This window comes from Thamnophis sirtalis, unplaced genomic scaffold, assembly GCF_051295495.1.
Source record: "Thamnophis sirtalis isolate CommonGarterSnake01/CBP01778 unplaced genomic scaffold, rThaSir2_p1.2 scaffold_6, whole genome shotgun sequence".
Classification (NCBI taxonomy): domain Eukaryota; kingdom Metazoa; phylum Chordata; class Lepidosauria; order Squamata; family Natricidae; genus Thamnophis; species Thamnophis sirtalis.
The window spans coordinates 12602862-12617411 of record NW_028261386.1 but is presented as its reverse complement, the minus strand read 5'-3'; the positions used below and the strand labels follow the sequence as shown (position 1 = coordinate 12617411).

General features: G+C 38.8%; 1 protein-coding gene across 6 annotated transcripts in view; it reads left to right on the top strand.

Annotated features, from left to right (window-relative positions):
- GTF2I (general transcription factor IIi) overlaps nt 1-13116 on the top strand; it is a 69898-nt gene extending 56782 nt beyond the window's left edge. For all 6 annotated transcript variants that reach the window (XM_087717203.1, XM_087717202.1, XM_087717207.1 and 3 more), the window contains 10 exons: nt 323-388; nt 1335-1518; nt 2742-2800; nt 4165-4275; nt 6053-6133; nt 8364-8547; nt 10315-10343; nt 10932-11000; nt 11357-11401; nt 11814-13116. In XM_087717203.1, coding sequence (XP_087573329.1) covers nt 323-388; nt 1335-1518; nt 2742-2800; nt 4165-4275; nt 6053-6133; nt 8364-8547; nt 10315-10343; nt 10932-11000; nt 11357-11401; nt 11814-11872 — 887 coding nt within the window. In that variant the 3' untranslated portion in view covers nt 11873-13116. The remainder of the gene's footprint in view (nt 1-322; nt 389-1334; nt 1519-2741; nt 2801-4164; nt 4276-6052; nt 6134-8363; nt 8548-10314; nt 10344-10931; nt 11001-11356; nt 11402-11813) is intronic.
- Nucleotides 13117-14550: the final 1434 nt, after the last annotated feature.

The window sequence follows — 14550 nt, the reverse complement described above, 5'->3', positions numbered from 1 at the left end:
TTAATTAGAAGGTGGGATATTTACATGTCTACTAGGTTTTGCATTAACACATTCTATATATCTTCAACTATCCATTCTGGTTTGCAGCTCAGTAAATTAGATGTTGGTTGTTTCTTGGTAGTAAAAAACCTTTGACATTTCAAGGTTTGTAGCCAAAATATTAAATCAATGAGGGAACAACGCCAATAAACAGTGTAATTTTATTATATATTATGTGTTGTGGAATCTATCAGAAACTTGTTCTGAATAAATCCATCTGAGTAATAAGGGAAACAAAAATATAATAGGATTGAATGAAATAATTTCCATTATATTTTGACAGAGGCCTGGAATGCCAAGATTACTGATTTGAAACAGAAAGTTGAAAATCTTTTTAATGAAAAATGTGGTAAGGGCTTTTTATCTTATTAAATAATATGCTTAGCACTTTAGAAAAAATTATTAGGAAAATAACTAAATTCAGTAAAGCATCAACTGTGTATGTAATTGAATTCTCATTTTCTGAAATGTTTGGCTAAATAAAATGACTTAATGATATAGAAAATAAAATTGAACAAGCTCCAAATGTTCCCTGTGAAAGGAGTTCTCTATTGCTAAGAATGTTCTCTTATTCCATCTAATCTAACCATACAGTGGTTAAATACATTCATAATTCTGCATCCTGATTCTCAAAGAATTAAATATTTGGCTATGTCACTTCACATTGCAGATAAGAACTCTCATTAGATAATACTCAGCAAATCGTTTATTTCCACTTATATTTACTACTTAAAACATTACTTTTTAAATTTTGTATTTGCTTAAATAAATAGAAGAAAAAAACAAAAATGGTCAGAAAAAGGACAAAAGACCAAAGCATTATACTTAAAAGGCTCAGTCTTGAAACGGAGCCCATACACTGCAGCATGCATGCAGAAACACTACAACAGTTGTTACAGCTTTAAAGCTTCCTAACTTTAGTGTGATATAAGGGTCCACTGACTATAATCCATACAGAAGATTAATTCCTTAATAACAGGCTAACATTCCAATCTTCTGAATTTTTTTTAAAGACATTGCCTATTGCTACAAATTGTGTTATTTCAGAATTATAGCTGCAGTTTTAAAAAGTAAATATATATTTACCTACATGCAATGTGCCTACCTTGAGATTGGAATAGAAATACTTCATGGTGGATGAATCATATCTTTAATTCAAGCATTATTATCCTGCTCTTAGCTCAAACAAATTGCTTCATTCCTTGATTCACCCATTTTGGCTCAAACCTACCAAACAGATGTGAAAAACTTATTAAATGGAAAACAAATCACTCAGACATATTATTTTATTCCAGGGGAAGCTCTTGGACTGACAGAACCTGTTAAAGTTCCTTTTGCGCTTTTTGAATCTTATCCTGAAGATTTTTACGTTGAAGGCCTTCCTGAGGGAGTGCCATTCCGTCGCCCATCCACTTTTGGCATTCCAAGATTGGAAAAAATTCTCCGAAACAAAGCTAAGATAAAATTTATCATTAAAAAGTAAGCCAGATGTAATGCATAACATACAAATCGTCTTTCTACAAAAGTTAAATAAAGATTAGATTCAGATTATTCAATTACAGATTCCTTAAACAGTTGTGTTTTAATATATGAAGGGTTGAACCTTAGGCCTTCCTAAAAGAGCAGGGCTGTCCAAATAATCAGTTTCATAATATTGAATTATACTCCTCAAAAGAAGAAAGGATTCAAGTATGTGAACATTTACTTCCTTATTTTTTATTAGAAATAGTTGGCAGACTTACCTTTGGAAACATTGGAAAAGAACTTTATCACTGTCCAGACTACACATATGTGAGGAAACTGAATTATAGAATATGCCAAAATTCCTCTTAATGTGTGTGGCTATTTATTTATGGCATTAGATCAGCTGAAGTTACATGGTAGTTTGAATAAACTCTCTGTTCATTTATAACTTCCCAAACAAGCTACATGTACTGCTATATGAACTTCCTGTGTTAATTAGTAAAATAAGAGACTTTAATTCTTTTGATTTCTCTATAAATGAATGCAGAATTATTCAAATTAATTAAATGTAAGAAGTCAAATATTATTAATAAGAGTCGTGGTGGCGTAGTGGTTTAATAGAATGCAGCACTGCAGGTTGCTTCTGCTAACTGCTGGGTGCCAGCAGTTCGATTCACTAGAATTTAGGCCTTATTTAGTGAAATCACATCACATTTCTGAACCCAGCTAGGCTGAAAACCTGCTCACTGTTTTTCCATGTAACATTTATCCAGCCCTTCTGTAGTTGCCCAGAAGAATGAGGATGAAACAAAACCAGGCATTGAATGAGTAATCCACACTTTCATTCTGGGGTGATAGCAATAAATGAGCACCAGGAAACGGCTTTTAACTGGGAGGGTTTGGAGCTATATGAGCTGAAAGATCCTCAAAGTGTGACATTATAATGAAAGTCTCCTTTTAGGGTGCCCATAGAACAGCTGAAGTATTCCCTGAGTTTTGCTCTAATCTTTGGCTCAAGGGTTACCTGGCATTTCTGAGCTTCTGCAAATGGGACAGGGTTTGAAAAGGAAACAGGAATGATTGTGTTGAGGCAATAATTATCCTTGTTACCCTGTGATCAAATTTAATATTCTACCCTTGTGACACTTATATTGAGCTGTTTGTAATTTCTTTCCCCCTGCTTGTTGATTTTAATTCTTTATTTTCTTATGCCAAATCTTAACTATGTTTCTCGGCAGGCCAGAAATGTTTGAGGCAGCAATTAAAGAAAATGCTACTGCTATTCCAAATCCTCAAAGTGAGTTTCACTTTTGCTTTGGCGGTAATTCTCTTGCATCAAAAGTTCACAGCTGTGTTGTTTCTTTCGGGAATTGGATGCTCTTAAAGAGGGACATAGATAAATCTGCAGTTTTTGGAAGAGTCCCTAGAATTTGCTAGAGACTTTGGGCCAATCTATTTCCAAACCCAGGTAGTGCTTAAGTTACAATGGTAATTGGGACCAGAATTTCTAAGCGACTGGTCAGAGCATGATGATAGGTGACTGCCTAATTTAGTAAGAACAGTCCAGCAGTCCCTATTCCATCATTAACCAAGGCAAGGAATCATCCCAATCTAAGCCTCTCCCAGTTTGGTCTCTCCCAACCATGACTCTTGGTAAAGTAAGGAACTGACTGCAACTCTTCCATCCACCTATCTCCCGCCATCTCTGCCAAGGTAGCTGGTGCCTGTATCTGGCCTTCTTCCCAAGGTCCCTTGTTATCTTGTCCAAATCGTATATAGTTTTCTCATGAAGCTTTGGGAGGCTGCACGTGATTTGGACAAGCCTGCATATGGTTTCATGAAGAAGGCTCGGTATGGCCAGCAGCTGCCTCTTGAAGATGGAAAGAAGAAGATGGCAAAGGTCAGCTGGGAGGCAGCAGGTCCAGCAGAGCCCAGGACCATAGAGATGGCACAATACAGAAGGAGTGCCCCGGCATTTTTAAATGCAAGTGGGCTGCCAAGCACTTGAATTTTAATTATGTGACTTCATAACTACCATTTGTTCAGGACTACTGTAACTTTGAATGCTAACTGAATGAATGGAGGTTAAATGAGGACTACTACTATATCATGTGAGAGGCCCCCAGATTTGATACTGAGCTCCCACAATAAAAATAATACATTCATTAAGTAATATCTCCATTTCCTGTCTATTATGGTGTTCTTTCCATGCAAAATTTCAGTAGACGAGCATGGGAGTGGGCACTGCACATCTGAGCCGACCAGTAACATTTCAATCAGATTTGTGATCCAAAATGGATCTGCAGCTACAGGGAAATAGCTTCAACATCAGCTGTGGTTTGCTGACATTTTGCTTCACTAATTATTTATCCGGATCTCTAGCTGCTACTCTGTATGCTGGTCTGTATTTCCTTTCTAGTGGTTTTAAAATTCAAAAGCTGCAGATTTCCGCAGCACTTTCACCCTTTTGTAGTAGGAAACACTGATCCGGTTCTAGTTACAGCTGTCATCTTTCATCTATGTAATCTAACTCTTGCGTAGTCAGTTAGTGTCTCTGGTTTATTTGTTAACCTTTTCACTGTGCACTTTCATAATTAAAAATGGAATGGGGTTTGTTTGAGTGGTTTCAAGCTAATGTTTTGCCTCTGCATCTTTTCTAAGGAAGAACCAGCTTATGTAATACTGTGATAAATGCTGTAAGTGTGCCTGACCCAGTGGTGAACACAGCTGCTGGAGTAGAAGACCTTAACATCATTCAGGTGACAATACCAGGTACTCTGCCCACTTCCTATAACTGAGAGGTTTTAAAAACTGTTGAGTAGCACTAAAAAAAAAGATAACAGCAATTAATAGTATTTAGAACATTACTTTCCTTTGGACATAAAATAGACTCTCATGTGCTTTAGGCTAACCATGAATAAAGGTTCTACCCAGTGGGCACTCAACATAATGCCCTTGGGTCTCCTTTTTTACATTGGTACTAAAAAAAAATGACTTACAACACATGGCCGAAATTACAGCCATTACAGTGCCCCCACGGTCATGTGATTAAAATTTGATGCACTCACTCCCCAGCTGTCTGTCTCCCTCCCACACTCACACAATCTATGCCTTTCTGGCTGCCCTGCATCCTGACTTGCGGGAGGGTAAGCAGTCCCAGAAACACACTTGCCATTCCCCAGCAAGTGCCAGCAAGCATTCACCCAACTACCTTATCACCCCAGTCCCCTCAAGCAACCAGTAAGCATTCATTCACTCAGCTGTCTTTCTGTTCCCCACACTAATCTTTTGTCTTTTGCAGCCAAAGCAGAAGTGGTTCACTACCTGTGCTGTTTCCTTTTCAGGCCACCTTCTTTCACAAACATTTCTTATACGTGACTAAAGCTGGTTTACACTACCTTTGTTGATTCCTTTTTGAGCCCACATTCTCCCAGCACATGTCTAAAACTCTGCTGGGTTAGAAAGCTGCCTTGTGTAGGAAACATTCATGGCAGAAACTGGGTCTGAAAAGGTGATAGCAAAGACTGGGTTCCAATTTGGGTGTCCTGGGTGCAAAAGGTGAAAGGTTGGTGTGGGGAACTGAAGTGGTGTGCTTCTATTTTTCATCTTTTGCTGGGTGCAAAAGACAAAAAATTGGCGCAGGTGACTAGGAGAGTAATAACTGCTCCTGTTTAGATGCCCAGGTCAGTGCCCATTGGAACACTCTGTCTGCAGGCAAACTTTTAAGGGAAGGGGAGACATGGGACAAATTATTTCTGCATTTTGTTTTGAGTATTGGTATATATATGATGTCAGTGATTGGTTGGAAATTAAGGTTGAGATGTTTTGTTTTTCCCATTGAGGGCAGCTTTGTTTGTGTTTTCATTGTTAGAAGGACACTTAAGGCTTAAGCTTCCCTGTTTGCTCTGATTTCCAGTGCTAAACAGCAGGACGTCTGCCAAAAAATTTCAGTCCTTTCCAACAAGACCTGTGCAGAGCTTGGGGATTCTTGGGGAACTACAAATTGGTGTGCTCTAACCCACAATGTAGCACAGTATGCCTGTACAAGAGATGCCTTGGGCTCAAGAACTCTGCCCTCCTCTCTTCCTATGCAGCTAGTAGAAATTCCAACACTTTTCTTCTCATTTTACTTATCCACAGTTTGCTTTTGTCTGAAGTTAAAGATTTGCTCAACTGCAATGTCTTCAGGAACTGTTTTGAAATCCAGTCATATGAAACAAACAAACAAAACATGAATTCCTTTTGGGGTATCTTTTTAGGGGGCTACAAACATGTGCCCATTGGCAAGAAATCAGTCCCCACCTTAGTAATGTAGCACAGTTGAGCAGTGAAGTGGATATGTTCTGTGCTTCTGGTATTCCTTCTCTCTTGTTTCTTCAAGCCCCAAAGAGCAAATCAGCTGGGCCAGGATTTAAGCACCATCCACTACCAGGAGATAGAACAACCCCCAATAGTTCCCCTTAAACTGATCATTAGGTTGTCTTAAATCTTCAAAAATCATTTTAAAAACCATAAAAATACAATAATTACATTTCTTTACATTTTGCAGATGATGATGAGAGAACCTCCAAAGTAGAGAAGGCCCGGCAGCTGAGAGAGCAAGTGAATGATCTCTTCAGTCGAAAATTTGGTAATTAGTGCATTTCCTCTTCAGAAAGTCAAAATAATTACCCTCTCAGCCTTTGAATCCATCGTTTTGCTGAAACAGCAAAACAATTTCACCATTTTTGAAGTTCAAATACAGGGGAGATGTATAAACAAAGAACTTAATTCTTGTTTTGTTTTGTTTTGTTTTGTTTTCTTTTAAGTAACTGTGGATCCATAAAGCACATGCTCTGTGGTAAAGAATAGTTTCCTTTAGCAAGCCTCTCCTAGTTACAGTAGCAATCGGTTTTAGAGTGAGTTAGGCGGATTTATGTGGAATCAGGTGCATTTCTTATCAAAATCATTGCACAAAATGGCAGATGGGTCTGTGCTTGGAACTACTGATAAAATGTCCCAAAGGTGTTTTTTTCAAAAGGCAACGGGACTTTCTTGGATGAGAAGCGAAACATCTTCAAAGAAAAAAACAGAAAGTCCCGTTGCCTCTTGAAAAAGCACCTTTGGAACAACCATGACTTGGATGACTGAGATTCTCCATACACATTTACTGATAACACGGAGGGTGGCAATGAGACCACAGAAAAAACATTGACTGGGGTGAGAGGCATTCAGGATTCCTTAATGCATCTATGAAGAACTGTATGCAGTGGTAACGTGATTTTCTTCTAAGCTGCTACATGAGAAATTCTAACATTCAGTTTTTAACTTAATGTTAGAATAAGTAAGAGCAACACACACAAACACGGTTTAAAAGTAGAATTTACTTAGAACAGGGTCACACACTCTTCCCTTCACAAAACTGGTGCTCACAGCCAGCTGCCTTCCAGTTCAAGGCCCAAACATTTAAATTACACTTGCTCATGTCTTCCCCCTACAATGAATCCTACCTCCAGAGCCACTACTCACCAGGAAGCATCTGGTGCTACTGTGACAGCTCAAGGTTCTTGCTCTCTTTTGCAATGATTTCCCCATCCCAATTTGTTCTATTATTGACTTGGTTATTTTTAATGCTTTGGAAATCAAAAGTAAAGCTGAAGCACTAGTATCAAAATGATTTTAAGACTGTAGCTAAGTTTTCTTAGCTCTTAAAAGAAATCCTATCCCAGGCCGTATGGAATAACAATCAGAGAAAACAGCCACAAATCTGCAGCAGAAATATTATGACAGTGCACATAGAAAATGAAGACTAAAGACTTTAGGGAATAAAAAGGAATAGACCTGGGATTAGAAAGAAGCACTAGGTAAAAAGCACTTTGGGGAAGATATGCCAAGATGGGGAGCCGTTTCCTTAGCAGCCATTGGCCATACCAAAGAGGGCAGAACTTCCATCCAACAGTCCTATCTGGCACAGGAGAAGAAAATCCTTCAGTGTACAGTGTATAATTAAGATACAGTGTTGTTTGATACTAAGAGTGCATTTTCAGATTTGATCTTTTATAATGATGAGCTTTGATAACTACATTTTAAAAGCAACTGTTCCTCTGAACAAAAATAATAATTGCTGAGAAGCAAATAATAGGCAGAAGTTATTACTTTCATTTCCTGATCAGGAAGTTCACTATTATGATGAAACGTATGTGTGCATGATGGATCTTATCAGGATTTATTATTATTTTTAATTATGAATAGGTCATGGGAGGTTTTTTTTAAAACCACACTGTTACTACCTTGAATGAACAAATCAACATGTAATTAAATGAACATTTGGTTCTTTGTTGTGTTAAAAAATAGTCATTTGAAGTTTTTTCTCCCAATACTGTTCTTTCTCATAACTGCTATGCAGTTACCGTATTTTTTAGAGTATAAAACGCACGCGCGCGCACACACACGAAAGTGGATGAAAATTTCTGTGTGTCTTATTCAGAATGGGCAGCGGTGAACTGGCTGTGCTGAACAGGCCGCAGCAGCGGTAAACAGGCAGTGGCAAAGGGGTGCTGAACGGGCTGTGGCAGCAAAAGGGGTGCGCTGGTGGCAAGCGGGCCGCGCCAATGCTGAATGGGCCGTAGCAAATGGGATGGATGGTGGGAGGCAGAGGCAGATCTTTCCCCCTTGTTTCCCTCCCCCAAAAAGCTAGGTGTGTCTTATAGTCTGAAGCGTCTTATACTCTAAAAATATGGTACATTCCAAATATGTTACCTATTCCTCATTCATTTTTATCATCTTGTTCCCAAGGAATATGCACACATTGCAAAAAATACCTCTGAACCCAGAACCGTTTACTTGCCATCTTTGATGAGCTCCTTTTTTCTCTTCTGTAGGGGAAGCTATTGGTATGGGATACCCTGTGAAAGTCCCATACCGAAAAATCACTGTCAACCCTGGCTGTGTGGTGGTGGATGGAATGCCCCCTGGTGTATCTTTTAAAGCTCCCAGCTATCTTGAAATCAGTTCCATGAGGAAGATTCTGGATTCTGCAGAGTTTATTAAATTTACCGTCATTAGGTATGTGACTTTCAGCGGTGCATATTTAGTGTAACCTACATATTTTAATTGTGGATTGGAAGAAACTGTTGTAGATCAGGATGTTGGGTTGGGCTCTCAGTACCCTCAGGCTGGGAAAAGCCAGCGGTCTTCCCAGTGGCAGGCAGGATGTTAAGAGAGCCCACCTTGTCCTCTTCTAGCCTCTGTGTCTTCAGCAGGCCAGCCCTTCTGCAGAACTCTTAAAAGAGGATGTGGTGACTTCATTGGTAATTGGCCTAGAGAATGGACCACTGTCAAAACAGTTTTAAGAAATTTTGAAAGATCAGGAGGGAAGGTTCCCTAAATTGAGGCTTGGCCTGGAGATGAACAATTCTGCATCTGACTCTGACTTGTAGAACTCTCTTCATATTCTTAGGCAGGAAGTCCTCAATTTGCAACCATTCACTGAGTGACCATTTGAGGTTATAACAGCACTGAAAAAAGTGACCTACAACCGCTCCTTACACTTATAACTGTTGCAGCATCCCACAGAGACCTGATCAAAATTCAGAGGCTTGGCATGTATTTAGAACAATTGCAGTGTCCCAGGGTCACATCCTTGCCATTTCAACCTTCCCAGAAGGCTTCTTTGTGTGGGGGGGAGGGAGGAGAGATACCAGATTCTCTTGATGACCATATGATTCATTTAACAACTACAGTGTTTAGCTTAGTGGCCATGGCAAAAAGATCATAAAATTGGGCACAAGTTAAAGCTGCCTTGCTTGGCAGTAGAAATTCCAGTTCCAATTGTGGTCATAAGTTGAGGATTGTCTATAATTTGTAACCACTTTAAGTAGCGCAGAATTGGAAGATCAACTCTTCTTTGGTATAATGGTTAGAATGCTTTATAGCTATCAGGCTTTGTATAATCCATCTTGAAAAAGGATTTGACTGACAGCTTCTTCTCTCATCCCTGCTTAAGACAAAGGAGAACTGATGTGAGGAGATATTTCAGTATCAGAGATAAGTGTTTTGTCCTTGAGGTTTGCCTTGGGTAGAGGCAGAAATAGAATTTTTGGAATGCTTGCAATCTAGGATGGAGATAGCCAAGTTCTGGAATTCAAGTATAGTTGTTTTTAAAAGGATAAATACAGGTATGGTATTAGGTATTGAAAGGAAAATGGCAAAGGTGATAGAATTAAACAGAATTCGATAAAATAGGAAATTCGACGATTATTAGTTTGAACTGGGCATGAAGATATAAAACTAGGGCTGTGTATGTTTTTTATGTTGAATATTTCTTATTGGACTTGCTGAATGATTTAGGAATTATAGTATTGGTAGAGCACAGTTGAAGTTTCTAGATTCCATTAATTCAACTATTTGTTGCATTTATATCCTGCCTTTCCTCCAGGAGCTCAAGGCCGTCTACATTATCCCCCTTCAATTTTATACTTGCAACAACCCTGTAAGGTATGTTAGGCTAAAAGTCACCCAGGGTATTTTATGTCGGACTAGAGATATGAACCTGGGTCTCCACATTCCTAATCCAACACTCTAACCACTATTCCACACTGTGCTTGGTGGCTAGGGATGAAAGAAGTTACAGTCACATATTTGGAGGGCATCAGATTGAAGAAGCCTGCATTAAAGTAACATAGAAAAAGAAAATGACAGTTTTTGAAAATTAAGAGGCTTTATATTGGTTCTAAAATTGGACGCTAAAAACATTTCGTGGAAGTCATCAGTGGAAATTTGGATTAAATAATTTATTTCTGAGCATTGAAATGTTACAATGTTTTCCAACAGACCATTCCCTGGACTTGTAATGAACAACCGTAAGTATTTCATTAACAAAATCAATCTTTATACAATTTTACTAATTGCATTAATTCATTTTACTGTTGTATACTGCTCCGGGCAGTGTACAAACAGCTATGCATTTCTGTCATTTCTATAGTCAGTTTAGAAGTTTTTTCTGCTGTTTTACCCATTTTAGAAATAATCCATCATTTCCTAAATACAATACAGTATGTCACATAGCAATTCAGCAATATGCTGAAGTATAAATTTCTCAAAAATTCTTTATCTGTAGTTGCTTTTCATTTTGATTTGGCTATATCAATCAGCATCTATAGTTCAATCCTACATATTATTTTATTTTAGAAAAATCTCTAACCCTTAGAAATTATAAGTGGTTCAAATGTATCCAAAGATGTTATTGCAGAAAAGGGAAGTGATTTTAATGAGCTCAACTTTTATACAGACAGCAACATTGCTCTGGTGTTTTTCCTATTTGAACTGCCAAAACATTTTAACAGTTTGCACCCCGAAATTGAATAATACTATATCTCTACGAATGACCTTCTGGTAGTTCTGAGGGGCATTGCTTGATAAAAGTTTGATTCTGATCCTGTCCATTCTAGAAATTACTGAAAAAGCAGAAGCAGAAGTCCCAGCAGCCACTGTGCCAGCTCCTGAACAGGTTATACAAGGTAAATTTTGCAGTTATATTCATGGCTTAGTAATTCCAGCATGAGTTCTAAGGAAGCTTGTGCTCATCACAGTTCAAGTTTCATGTGGTTATTATTATTATGTTAATACAATGCATTCTAATTTTTATTTATGTTGGAGGAGATAGCCCAACCCTCCACTGTAGTATTGTGGTATCTAGAAATAGAGTGATGTCATTTTAGATACTCTTCCATTATAAAAGAGGCTTTAGAGACTTCTGTATAGAGTGAAAACAGTCATTCAAAGGCTACAGTCATTGACAAGACAATTTGATAAAAGTTGGCTACCAATATAGAATTAATACCAATATCTATATTCTGTACATATTTTCTTCTAGAGCCAGTTGAAGCAGACCAAATAGTACAAGTATCTGTGGAGGAAGGTAAGGCTCTGTGATCTAATGAGAAGAAAGCAGTTGCTATTTGGATATGCATGTCATGTCCATGAAACTAAAAATAAAGTTAAATCAGTTTTACACCCTTTGTAAACAATCTTGCTAGCTTTTCTAATTATGAATCAGTGACCATATAGTCATACTTGGGTTGAGTGGCATCTCATCCTTAAATTGCAGTGGGTTTTGTGACTCATATCCCATTTGCTGCATTTCTTTCTTTCTTTCTTTTTTGAGCTACTCTTTTGGAGTTTATGAAGATAATTGTATTAGCATCAGGGAAACTTAGCAGCCCTTCTGATTTGTTAATCTTTGGATAAATAGAATATAAGCTCTCTGTGTCTCTTGTTTTTCAGTGTCCTTTGTGTTGTCTAAAAGCAGCAAATACTCTTTGTCTCCACAGATTCAGTACAGACTGAAGAACACTCTCAAATAAAGCAGGAGCCAGATCCAACGTGGTAGACCTGACTTGCATTAGAGTAAAGGACAGTCATAACACGAAGCAGAGTGGTGGGTGGTATTCAGATACTTTTCTAGGTAGGAAATGGACCCCCGACTGTTGCTGTGAATGCAGAATCTATGATCTGACTTCCATTTATATTGGTCCTGTAACTATGTAGATCACTTAACTTGGTGGAGTCCCTCTTACAGTCTTTTAAGTTGTGCTCCTTTTGTCCTTGCGCCACTTGCTTTGACTTCTAGTCCTCCTGAACCTTTAGAGCAATCTTCCACACCCTTTATGCCCTCCGTTTGTTTTGGATGGCATCCTCTCTGCCCATTGGCTTTGCTGGCTGGGGCTGATGGGTGTCAGAGTCCATGTCTGGAGGGCTTGAGATACCTAACAGGAACCAAGTTAAACTGAATGAAATATGTACAGTATGCAAAAATAGCCATTATTTTCATAGGGCTTCTAGTAGCAGTTTATTTAACTTCCATCTCTGCCATTTTGTTTTTTCCTCCTCGATCTCCAATCAAAAGCAAAAGCATCAAGGCTTGAGAAGAGTTTGTTGGGATGATTCTGGCCTGTGTAATATAATTGTATAAGAGAAGTACCTTCTGTCTGTCTGTCCTGTCCTAACGTCTATGGAGATTCTCAATCATCCAGGTCACAGTTTTCCCATAGGTGCTTTTCAAAAGGCAACTGGACTTTGGTTTTTCTTTGAAAACATTTTGCTTCTCATCTGAAGAAGCTTCTTGGATGAGAAATGAAACGTTATCAATGAAAAAACAAAGTCCAGTTGTCTTTTGAAAAGCATCTCTGGGACATCCTATCCTAACTTATCCCATTCCCCCCCCCCTTCCTAGATAGAAATCTCTACTTGGGTCAAAGGTCCTTGGGAATTGTTACAAAAGAGTGATATCTTCAGTCCCAGGCCTACTTGAGAAAAGAGGCCGAGCACATAGCTCACGGTTGTTACTTTTTTGCTTTTGGTAATAAAAATCAGCAGGGATTAGCAAATAAATAAATCTGCCTCCTAGGTGAATAGCCCCTAGATGCATTTTGATCTTTTTTTCCCCTTGAAAAAGGATATCCACCATAGTTCAGATTAATTTAAACTAGGTGGGGTGGGAGTTGAAATTTGTCAAATTTTAATTTCTCTTTCGTCTTTAATGGCTAATTGGATAATAGTATCTGTATATTTGAAATAATTTTTTCCTATGATATATCTCTCAACTCATATGTTTTTAATAAATAAATAAATAAAAAAAAACGGTTTCCTCAGCTGCGGTTTCATTTGAACGTATAAAAAGAGTATGATGGTGGGATTCATATCATAATATGGCGGGAAACGAAGCTGGGCTTCTTAATGGGGATAGTAAGGCCAGGTTTTGTGACCTGTCCTGCCCTCTGTCCCACAGATTCACCCCAAGGGAGGAGGTCCTGTGGCTTTTGTACAGTAGGATCAGGTCTCATTTCATTTCAACAGCCACTGAATCCAATACATTAACCCTTTCAGGCCCCTCTTCAGCCAGCACCGATTCTTCTTTAGCCAGCACAGGTGGTAAGAGACGAGGCAAACTTCCCTACCCTGAAAATTCTGCAATATTGCAGTGGTTAAGCCACGCGGTGCCCAAGGCATGACTGTCTAAAGGCTTCCTAGGAATCTAGGAAAGGGCACAATTGATTCACTAGAGGAAGCTGTATAAAAGCCACAGCTGCTACCTGCTCATCCAGCAGGACCTGTGAACACAGAGGAAAAAAACCCAAATTGCACACATCCTTGTACTATTATTACATACAAGGTTAAAGATTGAATGTACCCATATTTGGGCAAGACCCAGATCTCAGTATCAGTAGGACTGAGTCTGAGATGGTTGCTACCGTTGTGTTTCTTCCATCTTCTGACCAGTGAAGTTACAGGCAGGAAAGGGCAGAAAATTATTAATTCTCTGACTACTGGCTGAGTCAGATTTCCTGCAAATCCAGGGATAGTTGAAATCTCCCATTGCCAGTATCCACGCGCCTCTTCGAAAACGAAAAAGACCTCCTCCGTATCTTCCACTCTTCCAGGCGATCTGTTAAAACAGTCCCCCGGCAAATACTGTTTTTGTTTCTCTCCACCTCCTCTTACCCAAACACTCATCTGTATCAGCAGGTTGCAGTTAATGAACTTTGATATAGCTGTATTGCTTCGTTAAATTTTGAGGATTTCTGACTCCAGATCACCCTTTTACATTTTAAAAACTAAGGAAACATCCCCGTTAATTGGAGAAAAAGTACCATGTACGTTCAGAAAAAGCATACAATATAACAACAACCAAAAAATGCACCTGACGACTTAACGCCCACCCTACCACAACTTGGGAGAACTGATCTTCAAAGACATTTGAAATTTCTTCATGGAAGGAGCCCTATAATGATGATATTTAGAGGACTGGGACCACAACAGAGGCCACTCCCTAGTTCTGATGGTTGATGCTGTATAGTAGGGGTCTCCAACCTTGGCAACATTTAAGACTTGTGGACTCCCAACTCCCAGAGTTCCTCAGCCAGCAAAGACCCCTGCTATATCACAATGCTGTTTTGTTCAGTGCTGTTGTAACTTAGGTCACTAAACAATGACTGTAAATCAAGGACTACCGGTTGCTAAAAAGAGAGATGGTTGCTCAGTGGCTAAGCTTGTCGATCAGAAAGGCTG